Source organism: Coenobita brevimanus, chromosome 93 (genome assembly GCF_032717465.1).
Source record: "Coenobita brevimanus isolate Jiangsu-jjx chromosome 93, ASM3271746v2, whole genome shotgun sequence".
NCBI lineage: Eukaryota > Metazoa > Arthropoda > Malacostraca > Decapoda > Coenobitidae > Coenobita > Coenobita brevimanus.
Genome location: NC_137046.1, coordinates 22723099 through 22744948, shown reverse-complemented (window position 1 = coordinate 22744948; position 21850 = coordinate 22723099). Strand labels below are relative to the sequence as shown.

The 21850-nt window shown below is 43.9% G+C and overlaps 1 protein-coding gene across 1 annotated transcript in view; it reads right to left on the bottom strand.

Moving 5' to 3' along the window:
- Window positions 1-21850, bottom strand: part of LOC145412381 (3-oxoacyl-[acyl-carrier-protein] reductase FabG-like) — a 392048-nt gene that overhangs the window by 330330 nt on the left and 39868 nt on the right. Inside the window, exon 2 of the mRNA XM_080282270.1 lies at window positions 15610-15762. Coding sequence (XP_080138396.1) covers window positions 15610-15762 — 153 coding nt within the window. The remainder of the gene's footprint in view (window positions 1-15609; window positions 15763-21850) is intronic.

Genomic DNA, 21850 nt, shown 5'->3' with positions numbered 1-21850 from the left:
CAAAAAAGATTTTTATATGTACACAAACCTGAAAAAAAAAAAATTCTACATAAAAACAAAATACAGAAATCCCTGTACTATCCAGACGTTCACTTTCTGGACTCCCCACTTACTGGACATTTTGGACCTGGACCTTCGGAACCAAAAAATGGCCAAAAAAAGAAAAAATCCCCCCAAAATCTGAAAATTTTCCCACCTGTAATTTGAAATTGGCGTGCGGCACCATGCAGCGCTGAACAGCTGTTGTTTATGCACGGCCCCTTCACCCCTTCCTTTCTTCCTCCCCCCTCTCCAGTCAGGGTTGCCATTTGGTATTTTTCATTACCAAATATGGGCCAATTTGGTATTGAAAAGTTCATTTGGTAGTGAATCAGTATGATTCATTACCAAACAGATTTTTCACATGGATGAAGACATAGAGAATGAAGACAGTGGACTGTCTGCTCTCTTTGATTAATCTGCTGGTACACATAGCACAAAAATAAACATGCTGCTGATTATAAGGAGAGTGATTACTGTATTTCCATTTGTATGTATAATTAGTGAAGAATAAATGCTTCCTTTAAGAATTTGGTAACGAGAAGTTATATTTGGTAATGAAAATTGAGGCATTTGGTAATGTGGCTGAGCTCAGATCTGGCAACCCTGTCCCCAGTTACTGCCTAATCACCGTCGAGGGTAAATGTTCATTGCAATGGATGCTGCACGTGCTCGTTTTTGTGAATAAACGGTGAATAAACTGCAATACCTCGCCACTAGACCACATGGGAATTTACAGTGGTGTGCAGTATTAAGAAATTAGAATTTAGAGTGCAAAGGATTAAATGTGGAGCGCAAAGTGGCAGTTGAAACTGGCATGGCGCAATTAAGAATAGAATGTGCAGTGTTAAACAATTATAACTCACATTGCAAAGAATTAAGTGTAGCACAACACTGGATTACTGTTCGTGCTTCAAGAGCATTTTCACCACTACCAGAGCCTTAAAGGAGATGGCCACAGACCCTGTACACTGTTAAGTATTTTCCGTACTCACTTCTAATTCCTCATTCTCTGGTTCCTTTTCATTTATTTAATGCTTTATGTCCACTGTTGGTGTGAATAGGGTCTTAAATAGAATTAAACAGGTACTATGCATGTCCGGTAGAGAGTTATTTAGGTGGCTTTCAAAGTTAGGCTGGGTTAGGGTCCATAAGTACCAGTCCAGCAGGCAGAAGCCCACTTTCCGGACATTCCTTTGGCTCCATTACATCGGATAGTGGAGGGATTACAGTAAGTAATACATTTGCTTCAAACACACTGAGGGCATTCAGACGGTCTTCTGTAATATCATTAAGTTTGATATACAGTACAAGTAATCCCTCTGCTATCTGGACACCCACCATCTGGACCCCCCACTACCCAGACATTTTGGGCCCGGGACTCTGTAACCCACAAACTGCCTGAAAAATTTAAAAATTATTAAAAAAAAAATTCGAATATCCCCCCAATTTGAACATGGCGCATGGTGTGGACCAGCTGTGTTTTGCCGTGTAGTTCTGCTGATGTCCGACAGGGCGACTCTGCTTCCTCCCCATTTCCTGCCCATCCTTCATTGTCAGTGCATGCTCGTCACCATGGCCACCCACGTGCATGCTTTTGTGGTGGTGCCCTACCTCCTGCAGGCTCTGCTGTTCCTCTCCTGCCTCTTCTTCGTGTGTTTGATGATGGCCCCGCCGCCCGAGAGGAGGAAACGAGTGGTTCTGACTCTGGAGAAGAAAAGGGAGATATTGGATGAGGTGGACGCGGGATGGTCGATGTCATGCATCCTCCGTGAATTCAACCTGGCCTGCTGTACATTGTTTGACATCAAGAGATCCCAGGACAAGCTTACCCAGTACATGGCTGACTTCGCATCGAAGACCAAATGCAATATAGAGAGGAAGGTTATGTTCACTCCCCGGTTTGCAGAAATCGACCGCTCGACGCTGATTTGGTATCGTCAACAATGTGCTGCTGGTGTGCTGGTGCGTGGTATGGAGCTGAAGGCTGCTGCTGAGAAGTTCATAAGGTTACATGACACCTCAGACTTCAAAGCATCCGAGGGTTGGCTCTTTGCTTTCAAGTTACGGCATGACTTACCAACCGTAAGGCCCACAGTGAAGCTCTGGAGGCCAACAAGCAGGGAGTAAAGGAGTTTCAGCAGAAGGTGAAGGGCTTGATCGACAGGGAGGGCCTCACTCTCAGTCAAGTCTACAACGCTGATGAAACTGGTCTATTTTATCGCTCGATGCCGACGAACACTCTAGCCAAGGAGTGAAGCGTGTACCTGGCCGCAAGCTCTGCAAGCAACGGATATCTGCTTTGTGTTGTGCCAATGCTAACAGCATGCACTGGCTCAAGCCCGTTATTGTTGGCCATGCAAAGCAGCCTTGGTGTCTTCGTGGGATAATGGATGTCCTTCCTGTTGTCTGGTACCATTCTGTGAAGGCTTGGAAAGTTAACAGCTAAGATTTTCAGGGACTGGTATCACCGCCACTTCGTCAAGGTGGTCATCCATTACCAGACGAACACACTGGGAATCCCACACGACCAGGTAAAGACCCTCCTTCTGGACAATGCACCTGCGCACCTGTCCAACAAGGGTTGGTGGCTGAGAATGGCCGCATTAGGTGCGTGTTTCTGCCACCTAATACGTCTGCTGTCATCCAACCAATGGACCAAGGAGTGATTGTGGCAACGAACAGGCAGTACCATCGCAAGTTCCTGGACGAGGTGATGGTTGTTCTCAAGGACGAGGACAAGCACAGGGAGGGAGGGGACACGCGAGGCCAGCGGACTTTGGAAAACCTTCGCCGCTACAACATCGAGTCTGCCATCTACAGCTGGGCCAGTGCATGGAGGGAAGTCTCTGTCAAGACTCTGGAAAATGGTTGGTCTCATCTGCTTGTCGGAGCCGATGTGGTGCACGATTTTCCAGGTTTTGACGTGGATGACTTCGATGCACGTCTTTGTGTGGCTGGCGACGATGTTGATGTGGACGAAGTGCATGAGTGGTTGGATGACGATGAGGGTGATCCTGGGTATCAGATCATGCCTGATATCGAGATCGCATCTTCAGTTGCCGGTACAAGTACCCAGCTTAAAGATTCCGACAAGGACAGTGACGATGATGCGGACTCCTCTCAGTGTGCCACTACTCCAGCTATCCCCAAGCTGAACGCATGCCGGGAGCACGTCGAGTTCTTCTCGACTACCTGGAACACCTGGACTGCAACAAGGAGATGGGGCCCTTGGGACTTGTGGAGGAAGTGCGCACTTTCAGGCAGCACATCATCAATCGCCAAAATTGTCGTTCCTTGCGTCAATCAACCACTGACAGTTTTTTCAGGCCCGTTACCCCCGCCATACCCAGCCCAGGCTCCACACCGCTGCCTCCCCAGGACAGGCCTTCCACCTCCAAGCCACAGCCCAGCACATCAGCCACGGTGGAGTCGCCACTGGACATGAGTTTGCACCTCTCTTCAGAGTTGTCTGCAGTGAGTAGTCCATCACTACATCCCAGCGACACACTCCTAAGCCACCTGCATCACCTACTCTCGGACTCTGACAGTGAATAAACAGCAAAAACTCACCACTAGACCACATGGGAATTTACAGTGTTGTGCAGTGTAAAGAACAATGCACAGTGTTAAGAAATTAGAATTCAGAGTGAAAAGACTTAAGTGCAGAGTGCAACAATGAACACATGAAAGTACAATAGAGCGCACGTGAGAAAAGAAGGCGCAGTGTTAAGAAATCAGAATTCAGATTGCAAAGACTTCAGTGCAGAGTGCAACACTGGTAACATGGAAGTACAACAGAGCGCAAGTGGGAAAAGAATGCGCAGTGTTAAGAAATTAGAATTCAGAGTGCAAATGACTAAGTGCAGTTCAACACTTGATTACTGTAGGTGCTTCAGGTGCACCTTTTTACTGTCAGAGTCTGAGGAGGCGGGTTATTCATCGAGATGGCCATGGACTTGTAAGTATCCAGAATACTGTAATGTTAAATAGAGTACTGTCTTTTCCATACTCACCTATAAAACCTCATTCTCTGGTTCCTCTACATTTATTTCACTCTTTTATGTCCCTTATTTGTGTCGATAGGGCCTTAAATAAGCGCTAGGCATGTCCAGTTGGGAGTTATGTAGGAGTTTTTCTGAGTTAGGCTGGGTTAGGGTCCATAAGTACCAGTCCAGGAGGCAGGGGCCCAGTATCCGGACAGGCCCACTTTCTGGACATGCCTTTGGCTCTATTACGTTGGATAATGGGAAGATTACTGTATTTTGTCTGTTCTCCAATACCTTTTAATCGAACTACAGTATATGGAAGCTCGAATCATTGCGTCACTCTCATTATTATTTATGTTTCTGTTTTTGTTAATGCTATTTTAATACCATTCATACAAAACAGTTATATCTCTTTCAGTGTTTTATCTGATGATGGGTATAAGTAGGGGGTAATTTCTGTGAAGCAGGGTGGTAAGAAGGGATAAAACTGAGAGTTTTGGAAAGTCGCCAGACTACATTGTACCAATATACATACAAACATACTGTTTGAGAAACGCATGTCTAAGTACGACAATCAGTGTCCTGTCTACACAATTCGCATTACCTGATGATTTAACTGTACTTGTGATGCTGATTTTTAAAAGCCTCAGTGTAAGAAAGCCCCAAATGTTTCTGTATGTTATTTAACTTATGAGCACTGAAGAAGTGAAGAGATTAATGAGGACTCCAACTAACTGCTTCCATACAAAAAGTCTCCCTCCAACTGAATAAAATCTTCTGAAGATAATAACAACACGAAGGGTCACCAAGAAATCACAACACCCATGCCCTGCACTCGGTCTCTTACAAATTTTGACTTCCCTCTGTGACCTCGACCTCTGACTAATACTTCAAATACTGAATCCTTGCATGACCATTAACACCTCCACTAAGTATGATCTAAATTGGATCAAAAGTGTTCGAGCTGTACTTGCCTTGAGAGTTGACCTTGGACCTACGGTTCTTAAAACCGAATAATTTAATGTTGGGCTGACCCGCAAGTTTCGGAGCAGGAGATGGATGGAGCACTTGGAGGATGTGTTGAATGTAAAGAGTGAGAGCAGTGCAAGTAAAAGTGGTTGGGGAGTGGCTGGGAGGAGAAGAAATTTGAGGAGGGAGGAAGAGATCAGTAGGGCGGAAGGGAGCTGAAGCAATGAAGGAGATCAAGATGGGAAAGGCTCCAGGAATTGATGGAGTGTGTGGTGAAATGCTGAAGTATGGGGGTGAGATTGTTGGGGAGAGGATATGGAAAATGTGTAGATTGGCTTGGGAAGACGGAAGGGTTCCAGTGGACTGGAAATCAGGTATAATTGTTCCTTTATACAGTACAAAGAAAAAGTGGAGAGAGAATTATGTGGGAACCATTGGGGTATTTGCCTTCTTAGTATGATCGGAAAAATATATGATGGAATACTCATTTACAGCATGAGGCATATAACAGAGGAAGCAAGATGGAGAAGAGCAGTGAGGATTTAGGAAGGGAAAAGGGTGTGTAGATCAGATATTTGTTCTAAGATGTTTAGTGGAGAAGTATCTAGAGAAGGGAAGGAAAGTGTATGCTGCCTTCATGAACTTGGAGAAAGCATATGACAGAGTAGATAGGCAAGGTATGTAGAAGGTATTAAGAATATATGGAATGGAGGAGAAATTGCTGAGTGCTGTGAAGAGTATGTACGAGGGAGCTAGGACTACGGTGCAAGTGGATGGTGAGCTGAGTGAGTTCTTTGATCTAAATGTGCCACTGAAGCAGGGATGTGTGATGTCTCCATGGCTGTTTAATATATACACAGATGGGGTTGTAAAGGAGGTGGAAGGTAGGGCAGTGGATGTGGAGGTGGCTCTAATGAATGAGGGTGAGATGTGGAAGATTCCGGTGTTGCTGTTTGCTGATGATATTGTTGTGTGAAAATGAATGGGAGTTGCAAGGTTTGGTGAATGAATTTGGGACAGTGTGTAAGAAGAGGAATCTGAAAGTTAATGTAAACAAGAGTAAAGTTATGGTGTTTGAGAGGAATGAAGTCACAGAATGCACAGTGAGGTTGGATTGTGAGAAAATGGAGAATGTGAGTGCATTCAAGTACTTAGGTAGTGTGAGGAGTAAGGATAGAAGTTTTGAGGATGAAGTGCTTGAAAGGGTACAGCAGGGAAGGCTGGTTGTTGGTTCATTGAAAGCGGTGACGAGAAATAGGGAGGTGAGTATGGAAGTTAAGAAGTCACTGCATAATAGTATTGTGATCCCTACCCTGATGTCTGGAAACGAGGCATGGATCTTGCTGGAAGGGAACAAGTCAAGAGTGAGGGCAGTGGAAATGAGTTACCTGAGAGAAGCATGTGGAGTGACATGGAAGGAAAGGTTGACAAATGAAGAAATGAGAGAACGTTGTGGGGTGGATGTGGATGTGATTGAGAAAATTAGGAGAAATACACTGAGGTGGTTTGGACACGTGGTGAGAGTGGAGAGTGAAAGACTGACAATGAAAGTGTATTTAGGTGAAGTGGAGGGACAGAGAGGGAGGGGGAGACTGAGGATGAGGTGGAGGGATGGAGTTGAGAGGTATATGAGGGAGGGGAGAGTGAGTTAGGGGGAGGGCAGTCAAATGGTGGGCGACAGAGCGACTTGGAGGCATTTTGTCTGTGGCCACCCTTTGCGAGATCAGGGCGTCGGGCTACAGATAGATAGACAGATAGGGCTGACCCTTCATCATTCAATCAAGTTCAATCTGAAGTGAAAATAAACTTTTTAAGTTAAAGGACTAAAAGTTTGACACTGTCAAGAGTCCTTAAATTTTGATTGTACCGTACTCAAAATTCAACCACTTGACCTCTTCCTTACTCTCAGTCTTTCTATCAAGTTTCATCGGAACTGGATCAAAACTAAAAGTTTACCTATTCCTGACCTATTTACCTTTGACCTTTTGGGGCAAATCTACCATGCTTTTGACAAAGTGAAGAATGAAACCCCCTCTGTGAAATAACCTGGGTGATTGGCATTGCCATGTTAGAGCTTCAGAGATCTAAGAAAGAAGACGAAGAAGAAAGAAGAAGAATATGAGGAGTAGACTGTAGCACCAGTCGAGCAGGGCAGTACTCCCGAGGTGGATGGAAAGCTGATGACAGGGAGTGCTGGAGCTCCCGTTTCATCAGCCCTCAGGACTAGTTCCTGACCACCCCCCTTTGCTGAACTTTTTCAGTGTCTCAGTTACACAGCGAGTAGGCCAGCATGCTCTCCAATACAAATTTCTCTAACTATCTTCACCAAACTACATGCACAGTACACACTACACTTCCTATTCAAAATTTACCAAAAATGGCGTCGTCTTATCAAGCCTCGGAGTCCCCAGGGGGGGGGCCCATAAATGCCCCCACCATCTGCCCGTCTCCCGGTGACGACTCAAGGTGCCTGGAACCACTGTCTGACTCTCTTCTTCTTCATTTCTGCAACATTCGCGGCCTTTCCTCTAACTTTCGCTCTGTTGAGCACCACCTCTCCTCCTCTAAACCTCACCTTCTTTTTCTAACGGAGACTCAGCTGTCTGAGGCAACTGACAGCAAACCCTTTTCTGTATCCTCCTACTTTCTCTATACTCATTTCAAGGCCAAAGGTGGCTGTTGTGTATATATACGCAACGACTTATCTTGCTCTCGTGTTCCTGAACTTGATTCTTCTGAATTCTCCACACTCTGGCTTCGGCTTTCCCGTCATTCTCTGACTAAATATATCTGTGCTGTTTACTTATCCCCTAATTCTACTGACTATCAAAAATTCTTCGACTATCTTACTTCTGCGATGGAACACATTCTATCCATTTCTCCTTTCTCTGAAATCTCCATTCTTGGAGATTTCAATGTTCACCACCACCTTTGGCTCTCCTCTCCTTTCACGGATCCACCTGGTGAACAAGCCTACATCTTTTCTATCCTTAATGACCTAGAGCAGCTTGTACAGCACCCTACCCGTATCCCTGACCGCCTTGGAGAGAGCTCCAACATACTTGACCTCTTCCTCACAACTAATCCTTCTGCTTACTCTGTTAATCTTTTCTCTCCGTTGGGCTCCTCCGATCACAATCTTATTACCTTAACCTGTCCTATCACTCCGGGACGGCCTGTGGACCCTCCAGGGAAACGTCGTCTGTGGCATTTTGGAGCCGCGGACTGGGAGGCCCTCAGGCAGTACTTCTTTGATTTTCCCTGGAATGATTATTGCTTCCATGGCTGGGAGCCATCTGAGTGTGCCTTGCGCATTACGGAGGTTATTCTCTCGGGCATGGAAGCATACATTCCTTTCTCATATCCTTTGACTAATGCAAGAAAGCCTTGGTTTAATCACGCTTGTTCTAATGCTGTCCGCAACAAGGAGAGGGCCTACAAAAGGTACCAGAGCCAACCCACCCCTGAATCACATCATCTTTACGTTTCTGCCCGAAATCGTGCTAAGTCTGTTCTTCGCTCTACTAAAAATAATTTCATCCATACTAAATGCTCTCAACTCTCCGACTCGAATTCTTCCCGCTCCTTCTGGCATCTTGCCAAAAATCTTTCTAACAACTTTACCTCATCATCCTTCCCTCCTCTTTTCTACTCTGATGGTTCTGTAGCTATTTCTTCTACTCATAAAGCAGATCTCTTCACACAGACTTTCTCCTCCAATTCTACCTTAGACGATTCCGGTGCTGTTCCTCCATCACTTCCCCCCTCTAACTTCCTCATGGCTGACATTAAAATTTCTTCAGTTGATGTATTTTCTGCCATCACTGGCCTCAGTACTAACAAGGCATATGGGCCTGGTGGGGTCCCTCCTGTTGTTCTCAAGAACTGTGCTTCTGTGCTTACACCCTGCCTAGGCAAACTCTTTCGCCTTTGTCTGTCAACTTGTACCTTTCCTTCTTGCTGGAAGTTTGCTCTCATTCAGCCAGTCCCAAAGAAGGGTGATCACTCCCAACCCTCCAACTATCGTCCAATTGCTTTAACGTCCTGTATTTCAAAAGTTTTCGAGTCAATTCTTAATAGAAAAATTTTAAGGCATCTTTCCTATCACAACCTTCTTTCCGATCGTCAGTATGGGTTCCGTCAGGGACGCTCCACTGGCGATCTTCTCACCTACCTTTCAGACTCCTGGTCATCCTCCTTTCGGGACTTTGGCGAAAGCTTTGCCATTGCACTTGACATCTCAAAGACTTTCGATCGAGTCTGGCATAAATCTTTAATTTCCAAACTGCCCTCCTACGGATTCTATCCTTCTATCTGTGCCTTCATCGCTAGCTTCCTTTCTGGTCGTTCTATAGCCGCTGTTGTAGACAGCCATCGTTCTTCTCCTAGATCTATCCACAGTGGTGTTCCTCAGGGCTCTGTCCTATCACCAACTCTCTTCCTTTTATTCATCAATGATCTTCTAAGCTGTACATCTAACCCTATCCACTCATACGCTGATGACTCCACCCTTCACCTTTCCATTCGGTTCCCGCAACGCCCATCTCAACAGTTACTTCAACAAGCAAGGGATGAGGCAGTGGCACACCTAATGTCTGATTTGGCTCGTATCTCTGACTGGGGTAAAAATAATCTTGTGTTTAATGCATCTAAGACTCAGTTCTTACACCTATCAACCTGACAAAATCTTCCACAGGTATACCCACTAATGTTTAATAATATTCAGCTTAATCCTGCATCATCCTTGAACATGCTTGGGGTTTCATTTACTCGGGACTTATCTTGGAAAGATCATATTACATCTCTTGTAAAATCTGCTTCCAAGAGATTGGGTGTGCTAAGCCGACTCCACTCTTTCTTTACCCCTGCACAATTGTTGACTCTATACAGGGGTTTTATCCGCCCCTGTGTGGAGTACAACTCTCATGTGTGGGGAGGCTCCCCACATACAGCTCTTCTCAATAGGGTGGAGTCAAAGGCTTTTCGTCTCATTAACTCTCCTCCTCTTACTGACTCCCTTCAACCTCTGTCTCTTCACCGCACTGTTGCATCTTTATCTCTTTTCTATCGCTACTTTAATGGTCACTGCTCCTCTGAACTGTCTGCTTGCATTCCTCCACCTCTACGACGGGCGCGTAGCACCCGTCTGGCAGCAAACTCTCATCCTTTTTCTGTCCAACTCTCTAATGCAAGAGTTAACCGTTACTCCCAGTCTTTCATTTATGCAACAGGTCAACTCTGGAACTGTCTCCCTCTGTCTGTATTTCCTGCTGCCTATGATCTCCAGTCTTTCAAACGTAGTGTGTCCAGGCATCTCAAAATGATCGGATCTTGAATTTGGCTCTATAATGTATTTTGTTTTTCTCTTGGAGGGAACTGTTACTGCGGGCTCATGGCCTTTGGTTCCTTCTTCCTCGCATAAAAAAAAAAAAATTGGGATTCTTGCGAACTGTGTTTTAGTGTGCTAGTATTATGTCTTACCTGATTCAGAAAAGCATGAGGATTAAGGCTAAATGCTTTAAAAAATGAAATACAGGTATCTCATTACTGACAGTATTTAAGGCTCCAATGACAGCTGTCAGGAGGACATGGCAGCACAATGGTAGAGCGCCTGACTCAAGACCGAAGTCGTGTATTCGCACTGCGCCCGGGTAAACTGCCTTGCCAGGAGAGGTAACACTCTCCCGTCATCTAGCTGGTTGCAGCAGCCGTGGCTCAGTGGGTTAGAGCGCTCTGACCGAAGGGTCAGAGGTTCGAGTCCACCCAAGGTTCGCTGGTACACATCAGGAAGGGCATCCGGTCATAAAGTGCGACACGCCCCAAAACCAAAGTCCTCTACCCAGGGGCAACACCTTAGCCCTTATCGAAAAGTGGACATGGCGTTATTTAAAAAAAAGGGGGGGGGGGGAGGAATCATGGAAACATTGGATAGTGTGTACCAACATTTTGATATCCGTGTAATTTTGCACTCATCATTCCAGTGCTGTTACTTCATTTCTTTCTTATTTCCTCTCTCTCCTAATCATAGCACTTAAAAGTTCATTCATTCATTCATTGCCAGACGCCATGTATCCCAGACGGGGTGGCCAAGGGCTTAGAGTTAATTGTTTTACAGGGAGGGGCACTAATCCTCCACCAACCCCACTTGACACGTAATACCTGATAATAGTAAAAACCATAAACAAAACACAGTAATCTTTAAATTATCCGGCGTAATTCAGCCAACCTCCATGCCGAATAAAGCTCAACGTCGGATACTTCGCTGGTACCCCTAAATGGCTAACCATTCGGCATTGACCCAGATAATGTGTCGCTACCCTAACCTATCCCTCTCAGCCCTCTATCCTAAAAAACTTCCAACAATATTACCCATAAATAAACAACTAAAATCAAGCATAAAATAAAATACCGTACTGATACAGCACATATGGTATAGTAATACAGTACAGTACACCTCTCCCCTACTATTCAACAAGGATGCACTTCATAAAAAGTGGTTGAATAACGAACTGGTCGAACAAACCTATTTTTCCAATGAGACTGTTAAGAAACAGAGGGATTAGGTTCCTGACCACCTTTGTCATTCAAAAAATATTCAATAAGGATGGAAAAAATACCAGTAAATATGAACGAAAGTGACACAGGGGTTTGAGCTGTTTTCTTATAGACCTACGTTCTCAAGGAAAATTATTTTAGTATTACATACATCTCAGATGACTGACATTTGATTTTTGATTAAAAAAATATTAAAGAACAAACGAAATATACCTACTTAGCGATATTACAAAACGCTGCCTGAACGCCTTCAATAGAGTGTTTACTGCCAATCCTGTCACCTGGACATGACGTAACTACACCAAACTCAAACGTATACAATTTAAAACCATAAATAACACTGGAAACCTAACTGGAAGTGCTGAAACCTTACTGGGAGGCTTCGCCCCCAGGACTCCACAATGATTACAACCTACCTACTAAGATGTGCATTACGTACAACTGGCGCCAAAACAGTACAGTATTGTGCATTAAGGATATTCGTTAATTACTGGCACAATCAGCACCCGACCATGCGATGGTGGAACACTCACTCAGGTTAGTGAACACATGACTGTGCCTGACAGGGTTAAGAGTAAGGGTCTTCAGTGGAGCCATGGTGGTGCTGTTGTATTCCATTTGGTCAAACAGAAAAAGCAGATGGATGAAAAGGCAACCAATCAGCAGGGCAGAGTACAGGAGACTGAGGCAGCTCACCTGGTCTGTCTGGTGGCTCGAGGTTTGAATGGTCAAAATGGCAGGGATAACTATGTCGAATAACGAAAAAGAGTGTAGATTTATATACAGTATCTCGAAACAACGAAGTCGAATAACGATCGGTCAAAAAATGAGGGCTTGGTGTACATAATATAATCATACTCATACTGTACTCACCTAGTGTTGGCATCAATTGAGAGTAGAGTTCTGTAGACCACTTTGCAGTACAGTGCACTTAATCCCATGTGGTCTAGTGGCAAATGGCTTCCACAAAAATTATCCCACCTCCACCACCTCGGCCCCTGTCTCTACAGCCTCTATCAGTACAGCAACGAGTGTGGCACAGGGAGCCACAGGCTAAGTCACTGCATTGAGGGTTAGCCACCATGTGGGTCACAAATGCACAATGTACAGATACGTCCTCACGATACAGCGTCCACGTGAGAATGAGAGAGCAACATGGTGCATCGGGTGGGCTGTCCCCACAACGCACTGTGATTGGCTGGTGTGTTGCAGGGTCTGCCCGCTTATCGACTGGGTCCCGTGTCTGAGCCAGATGATGCACACCACCATCGAAAAATGTATAGTACTGTACTGCCGAGTGCTTTATGTTTTCTGAGTTGGATATTGCCCAATTTCATGGGATGCTCTTTTAATAAAGCTGAGCAAAAAGCACCCGGATATTGCATTAGGCCAGATATTGTGATGAGATCCTATGGCAGTACAGTACAAACTCTCAAATCTGAAATGCATGGGTTCAGTGACTTTATAGAAAATCAAATATTTGAGAAAGTAGAATCACAATGGTAGCCAAGACAAAATCACGTAAAAAATACACTCCAGTACAATGATAAATATCAGCGATATATTAACAGTTGTTTTTTCTCTTCCTCTTGTTACACTCCCTCTTTTTGTCTTTCTGTCTTTCATTCTTTCCTCTTCCTTCTGCCTGTGGGTGACTCAACACTGAGTGACAAGCCGAATGGTTTCCTGTACACCAGGAAACCATTTACTACTCTGGGTGGTAACCATATAAACAAATCATGGTGCCTAGTGGTTTGGTGGATAATTACGGCGCTTCAATCGGATTGAGCTGGTGAGGGTTTATATTCAAGGGGTGGATGAGGTTATTACTCACATAATGCCACTCAGGGATGAGCGAGGCTGGTCATTCTCATCTTAAATGTCAGGACCAACTTGCCTAGCCCTGGGCTCCTACGTTCCTCATGGGGCGGCATCGGATTGGATGATGGATGGATGGATGGTCTGTCTTTCCTTTCTTTTTTCCTCTTCCTTCTGTCTATGGGTGACTGTACTCTGAGTGACAACTGACAAGCCAAATGGTTTCCCGTGAACCAGGAAACCATTTACTATGCTGGGTGGTAACCATATAACCAAACTATGGCGCCTGGTGGTTTAGTGGGTAATTACGGCACTCCAATCAGACTGTGTTGGTGCAGGTTAATATCCAAGAGGTGGTTGGGGTTTATTGTTCGGGGATGAGGGAGGCTGGTTGCTCTCATCTTAAATGTCAAGACCAACTTACCTAGACCAGGGCTCCTACGCTTCTCATGGGGCAACACTGGATTAGATAATGGACGGATGGATGGTTGGAGTGTACCAGTCAATAAATATGCTTTGTCTTCAAATATGCATTGTTTGTGTGAAGACCGATCACACCTCGCTACTGCATGACAAAATATTTTGGAAAGTGGAGGGTTTTGGAAACTGGATGATCAGATTTGGGAGGTTGTATTATATCTAAAAATTTGTAGTCAACACAAGACTACAGTAAGACAGTATAATTAACTAGGTAAGTGGTACTGCTGAGGCACAATGCCAAGCATGGCTTGACTGATGCTGTTTGTCAGGTGCACCTGCCATAAACTCTATACTGAACCTTTATTGGCTGCTACCACAGCTATATAAGGAAACTGTTCAGTTGGCTCAGAAAGTTCATAAAACCCAAAATTTAGTAAACTGATGTTTATTTTAAAATAGCTTTATCTAGGCAACCTAAATGTACTATTTTCTTCTTTCCTTTCTTCAAGTAGTTGATGGAAACCACATTGCAAAATAATCACAGGAGCATTACCTCTACAGTAATGAATTTTCGAGCAGTGGTTATGAAAAGAATCATAATGTTACCACTACAGGCATACCCCAAGATCCGGCGCATCACTAACAGATGATTCACAAGACTGAACAAAAGAAATGGGGGAACATTCTGACAATCCAAACGACCATCGATTCGTTTGTCAGAACATTCGACCCCTCCCTTGGTTTGAAACGAGCGCGTCTGAACGCGTATGTGGTCGTACACAAGGATCTCTCAGCTCCCTCCATCCCCTCTCTTCTTCCTCCTCCCCCACGGTCCCTCCTCCATTTCACGCCACACTCAGCACTGTCAGGCATGTCTCCCTTCCCCGGCCCTGGTTGTCTCCCCCCCATCCCAGCTTGTCTCCCATGTGTGTGTGAGTGAGTGCGTGAGTAGGAGAGAGAGAGAGAGAGAGAGAGAGAGAGAAATGGAGAAATGAATTCCCCGAGCTAGGCACTAAGGCCATGTAGCCCCGCTGGGGTTACAGGAGGGAGCTACCCCTCCCGGCAACGGTAGCCCGGGCGAGGCTCGAACTTGCGACCTCCCGATCACAAGCTCAGCGCGCTACCACTGTGCTACCGCGGCCCCCAAAGAGAGAGAGAGAGAGAGAGAGAGGTTGGTGGGGGGTGGTTGTAGGGCAGTTTGGCTTTCTTGTCTCCCTCCTCATCCCCCTGCCTGCCCCCACCCTTCCCCACCCCTGCTTGTCTCCCTCCCCCACCTCCACTTGTCTCCCAACCCCACCTCCGCTTGTCTCCCTCCCGCCCTCGTCCACCCCTGCTTGTCTTCCTCCCCGTCCCCCCACCCTCCCCCACCCCAGCTTATCTCCCTCTAGTCCCCCTGCCCTCCCCCACCCCCTTGTCTCCCTCCTCATCCCCCCACCCTCCCCAACCCCTACTTGGTGCACTGCCAGTTACCTGCCTGGCTGTCAGTTGCCCTGAAGCATCTCAACACTGCATGTCCCATCACCTTTCCTTTCTGCATGTGATGTTTGATGTCTCATTCTTTAGCAATAGCACTGTTTATGAGAATAATAACATGACCTATGGTGTTTCTGTGCCAGTCTCTATTGATAAGGAAGATATACAAGAGTTTGGGTTTGCATCTGGAACTTATCTCTGGCTATTTTTTCAGCATCTTGTGGGAAAAATCCTTTGATATCCAACATACTCACTGACTGAACACTCCCACTGATACGCAACACTGCCGGATATCAGGGTAGGCTTGTACTGGAGCTAGTCTGTAGAAAAGCAGGGCTGACTCTACCTTGAATGGTGAGAGGCTTCTTGCTGGTCTGGATATCATAGCACTGGGCTGCCACTGCCTCAAGGTTCTCAACTTTGCGTCCAGTGAGAGCCAGAGTTGCACCAAGTCGTGCGAAAGCTAGGGCAGTTGCTGCACCAATGCCTGATGATGCACCTGCAAATTTCATCACAATGATCATCATTAATTGCCAAAATGCATAAACACATCATCATTACCATCATTTCTTATTGTAGTACCAGCAATCCCCATTTAGTCATCATAATTCTGTCTAGGCACTGTCAGATACAGTAATCTATCAATTAGCTGGCATAATTTAGCCAAACCCCAAGCCGGATATTGCAGAATGCCAGATATTGCATCAGTACCCCCAATCAGCTATCCATTCAGCGCTGAGCAGGATAATGTGTCATTACCCTCAGTTATCCATCTCAACCTTCCACACACACACACACACACACACACACACACACACACACACACACATGGTCTGCATAATAGTATATTAGATGTCATACTGTGGTCAAAGATCCATGTGTATGTGGGAAAATTCCGTAACAGTGCAGGTGTTGATTTTGAATCTGACAAGTACAGGGTACTTTCAGGAATTTTGGGTAAGTAAAATGCTGTGAATGTTCAGTGTACTTGACTTTTTAAAATTCTGCTTGTGTTTTGTGATTTTAATACATACAGGTATACAAGCAACTGATTTTGAGATATAGTGTACAGGGATATCCCAGATTAACGATGCAACTGGTTAAGTAAAAAGCCATCACTAGGCGAGGTATCATACCTCGGGGTAGATTCAACATGTAAAGTACAGTATATGGATGGGTTTTTGAACCATGGGTTTCCCCCCAATGAAGTCCTAAACCCACCCAGAAGTCCAAAAACAAGTTTCTAGCTAACCTAAATCCCCAGATAGCTTTAAAAAAGCTAAACTAAGCCCAAAAGCAGTTTATAACTCACCTAAACCCAAAAACAAAATCTGAAAATCATCAAATGTAAGTCTAGAAAAAATCAAGCTTAGTAAACTGCACCCCCAAATGACCATGTTCAACCCACCTATGACTAAAACACATTAATCTAAGTCTAAAAACAGTTTATAAATCAACCTAAACACAAAACGTAAGTCTAGAATATCATCAAAATTGGTAAGAAAAAAAAAAATCAAAACATCGTTAAACCAAGGTTAGGCCATCGTTAGGCAGGGTAGGGTGGTACTCGTATTTCTACCTCCATCGCTAATCTGGGGTATTTCATATAGGGGTATCGTATCTAGGGATATGGCTGTATTTCTGCTTTTAATGGCATTTATATTTCCTTGAATGAAAGAACAGGTTTTACTGAGTTTTCAAATCATTTCAAGAAAAATAGTATTTATATCTTGAAACATATTAATTATACTTTAATGGAGATGAACGTTAAGTCTCAAAGTAGCTACTGTATGAAAGAGTTTGGACAGTTCATATGCTTAAACAGTGTTACCATGGCGTTGTGGAACAAAGTAACTTTTTGTAAGGAAGGGGCTGTTTGTTTTCTTTTCTTGTAGGTGGTAGGTAGTGGCAACCATCATTCACTCACTTGATGTTGTGCTGCCTACTTCTTCCTTCACCTTTATCACTCTTTTTTTGTCTGTCCCCTCTCTTCCTATTTCTCACCATCATCCACTCACTTGATGTTGTGCTGCTTACTTCTGCCTTCACCATTATCACTCTTTTTTCTGTGTCTGCCCTCTTCTCTTCCTATTTCTTCCATCATTCCTGTCACTTCTTATTACTCCTCTTTCCATTTCAGGTGGCATTACATTGAATGACAACCCTAATGTTTTCCTGTAAGCCAGGAAATCATTTACAACGCTGGGTGGTAACTAAATAACCAACCCGTAAGTGTTCCCTACTGGTCACCAAGTGGGTCGGCAGAGGGTTAGTGCCCCTCCCCGTAAAACAATTAACTCAAAGACTAAAGGCCACCCCTTACGGGATTATGGCGTCTGGCAATAGATAGATAGATAAAAATAAAGTAACCAGTGACTGATCAACAGTAGTGAACAGAGATTCTGACAGGTGAGTGTGTATTTGAGTTAAAACTACTCATATCAAGCAACTTTTCTGAATTCTTGGTCAGCACACTTTTTTTTTTCTCAGAACAGCCCTTCCAGAATTAGGGTGAATCTTTGACACTGCAGCGTCTTATATGCTGCGAAATATGGTATGTACTGTCTACCCATCCATCTCTATTTTGCATTGTTTCTGCCACTCTGTCGTAGTAACTTAAGAGATTTGTTACACATGATTTTCCTTTTCTAACTGCAAATTGCCTTTCTGATAACAGTTCATACCTTTCCAAGTGTTCTGCCAATCGCTTTCTTATTAGCTTTTATATTATTTTGTTTACAACACTAGTAGGTGAAACTGGTCTGTAGTTCAATGGGCACTGTCTATTGCCTTTTTTATCCTGAGGGATTATGTTAGCCTTTTTTCATATTTCTGGTAACTTGCCTTGATTTAGTGACTTCTGAAGTATTGCATGGGCTTTCTTAATTCTTCTGCACATTCTCTTAACACCCAATAGGATTTTTCATCTGGTCTGTCTGCTTTCCATTTATCTAAATTTTTCAATTCTTTTTCAATTTCCCTTTTACCATGATAAATGTTTCCCAGTTTGTTTGGCATTGTTTGTATTATTTCATCCATTTCAAATGGTCCTTCATTAGTGAATACTGACTGGAAAATATTAATAGAACTTCACAAATTTCTTCTTCCATAACAAAGTTCTTACCCTTGTCAACCATACTCTATATCTTATCTGACCTTACTTTTGCTTTTTATATAGCTGTAAAAGAGTCTTGGTTGGTCCTTACTCTTACCTACAATGTATGTACAGTGTGTGTATATGTGTGTATGTGTGTGTGTGTGTGTGTGTGTGTGTGTGTGTGTGTGTGTGTGTGTGTGTGTGTGTGTGTGTGTGTTCAAAGCAGTAGGCTATACCCAGAGCATGAGACCAGGGATAGTCATTGTTAACGTTTTTGTTTTACTGTCAACAGGGGTGGGGTTGGGAATGGGGGAGTGGGCAATGGTTGGCTTGACTCATCGGTGGGCCCCTCCTGCAGCGCACCGTAAAGCGTGTGTGTTGTGGGGTCTGGCTGCACGCCAGCTGGGTCCCATGTCTGAGCCAGATGATACACATTATTGCCACAAAATGCATAGTACTGCCAATCGCTTCTCGTTTCGCTGCCAGAAATTGCCAAATTCCCCCAGATATTGTTTTAATATAGCTGAGCAAAAGGCACTGGATATGGCGTTAGACCAGATATTGCAACAAAGGATAATTGGGAATTAACTGTATGTACCTATTTTTGACTTTCATACCGTACATTTCCCTGTAAACGGCCCATACAGTAGTTTACTCTAGACAATTATATGAAAGAATATTCATTTATACATACAAATACACACGTGAACACACATGCAAAAACGCCGAGTTGCTGATTATTCTTCTCAGGAGGCCACGGTTACACGCTCTGTTGTTCTCGTTTGCCATAAAACAAATTACCGAATTGGGGGTCATTTACCAAATCAGGATTTTTAATTGGAAAATATTATAATTTTATCACCATATAGGTTCTTACACACCAATTATCTTAACCCCTAACTGCCGGCAGACGTGCATAGCAGTCAAGATTTTGGGCACGGAGCAACGCCGGTTTACGTGTATAGCCACAGGCTTCTTCCCACTGCCCTTTAATCTTTAACTTAACCTTACTCATCGACGACCACCTAGAGACGTGGGGATACTTTCATTTGAAAGAGGAAGAGTTGTTGATTCTTATGTATCTTTACTTTTTACTCTAGCTGTTATAGTTTGACAGATATTAGGGTTTGAAGTAAGGGTATTCTTTTCTATCACGGATATCCCTCGTGGGGAGGAGCATGCAACATCGAAAAAACCCTGGCGTGTAGGGGTTAACTCCAGTAAAAAAATTTTGCTTAATTTAACTATTAATAAAAAAATCAGGATTCAAAGCAAAAACGTAAAGTTAGTGGGTATTTCCCCTTTAGATCGCCAATATGCCTTGACAGACTTCTATGTTGCATAAATATTGATTTAAAGTGCAATAAATGTATCGGCATTTTAAATCAATATGTATACAAAACAGAAGTCTGTCAAGGCAAGTTCTTGAGCTAAAGGTGAAACATTTCTGCCATCATTAGCTAGTTTCTGCTCTCAATTATGATTTTTAACACTAAGACTTACCAATGACGACCTGGGTCGTCATGCGTTTGTCAATCTCTGACGTCAGTATGACGACTTTGCCCGTCATCCGATGTAATCTCTAAAGAAATATTTAGGAAGTCATCATTTTTGCTGGATGACGGGCAAAAGTGGGCAGAGCTAAGCCTGCCACAGCTGGTGCACGCATGCTTACTTGGTTTGCTTGGCTCAGTGTGGTGTGAGGTTCCTCACGGGTAGGATGTACAGCTCCGTTCAGAAATTCGTACTACACCCAAAGTGGAAGGCACAAACCTCGGTCCGCTCTTTCTGGACGACATGTTAATACCCCGAACTTCTCGCTACCACAGAGAGAGCAGCAAGTACCGGAGCAGTTTCAGTCACACAGCGAATGCTAAATTTGTGATGAAATGGATTTTTACTTAAATATTGGCAAATATTTTTACAGATTAATGAAGGCAATACCTGGACATTCTGCAGCTGTGATGAAAACATGTATACAAATAACAATTTCAAATACACAAATAGAGGGAAATGAAGATAATGTCTGATATGAAGCATTAAACGATTTATGAGTTTAATACTCTCTCACTGAAACACACACACACACACACACACACACACAAGAACAACAACAGCCACCACGACCACCGATGCCACCACCTGCCACCCACCACAACCACCGACCACCACCCACCAAAACAGCCGCTGCCACCACCCACCATCACCATCGCCACGCGCCAACACCCACCATCCACCACTATCACCGCCGACGCCTAAACAAGTCGCATATGAAGGAAAATACATTTAGTCTACTTCATCCATCCTATTTGTGTGGAAAGGCCATGGAACACAATATAGTTATTACGTGTAAGTGATCTTGCTTCTAGCAGGCGGTGGATAATAAATAAGGATAATTATACGGATGATTTCAAACATCCATATAATTATCCTTTCTCGTGTATATATATATATATATATATATATATATATAAGGAACAGAAGGCAAAATTTCATAACACTGTAGATTTTATAAAAAAAAAATATTTGTAATAATGCATACATCCTAAATATAATGATAATTGTTGCCTAACTTTTCACATCAGTATCGGGAACAGCTTCCCTCTTTCTCAATCACTGTTTGCAACCTGTTAGGCAAGGAGCTTACAAGGCCACCGATGAAGTCGTGTTTGCGTCGGCAAAGTTCCCACTGAGCGATTACGTGGTTGAGCCGTCCATTTCTTGTCCTCTCGTCTCCTAGCTGCCAGGTATTAACCATTTCAGCCCTATATGTTCTGTTACATTTACATCGGCCCCCTTACCAGGCCAGTCTAAGAGCTGAAGTGTGTCCTGTCTCTGAAACCACTGCTGTACTACACGTGCGGTGTGGATGGGGCACCGGTCATGCATGAAAATAACAGGTCCATCTGGGAATGGGAAACTCTTTGCCCGTAATGATGACAGGAAACATTCTCCAGGATATGGACGTATTGGTCAGCAGTAAAACGTCCCTCGTGCTGAACATGTCACCCAGGCCATTTAGAGTCACGTATCCCCCAGATGTTACTGGTAACGTGACCCGATCGTGTCTCCTCAAAATTGTTGACCCTCTCGTATATGCATGTGGAATATATATGTATATATTCACTTTTTTAAATTGCAGCCATTTGACAGAATACTAGTTGATAACATGTCCCCCTGCCTGACCTTATATTATTTAGAATTGATTCATCAAGCTTTTTTTGGTGCTAATGTCTTTGTGCAAAGAAAACAGAGGCAAAGACTAGAAGGAATCATGTCTCTTCCCTGGGCAATCTGAACAGGATAAGACCAAAATATGGAATCCTGATTCTCTCAGATGCCGGACCATATTGTCTTTAAAAGACTGGAGATGAAGGACGGAGGGGTTTGCAGACTGTGGAAAACAGTTTTATAATTGACCTGTTCTATACATGAAAGTCTGAATATCGGTTAACTATTGTATCAGAGGTGGACAGAAAACAGATGACTG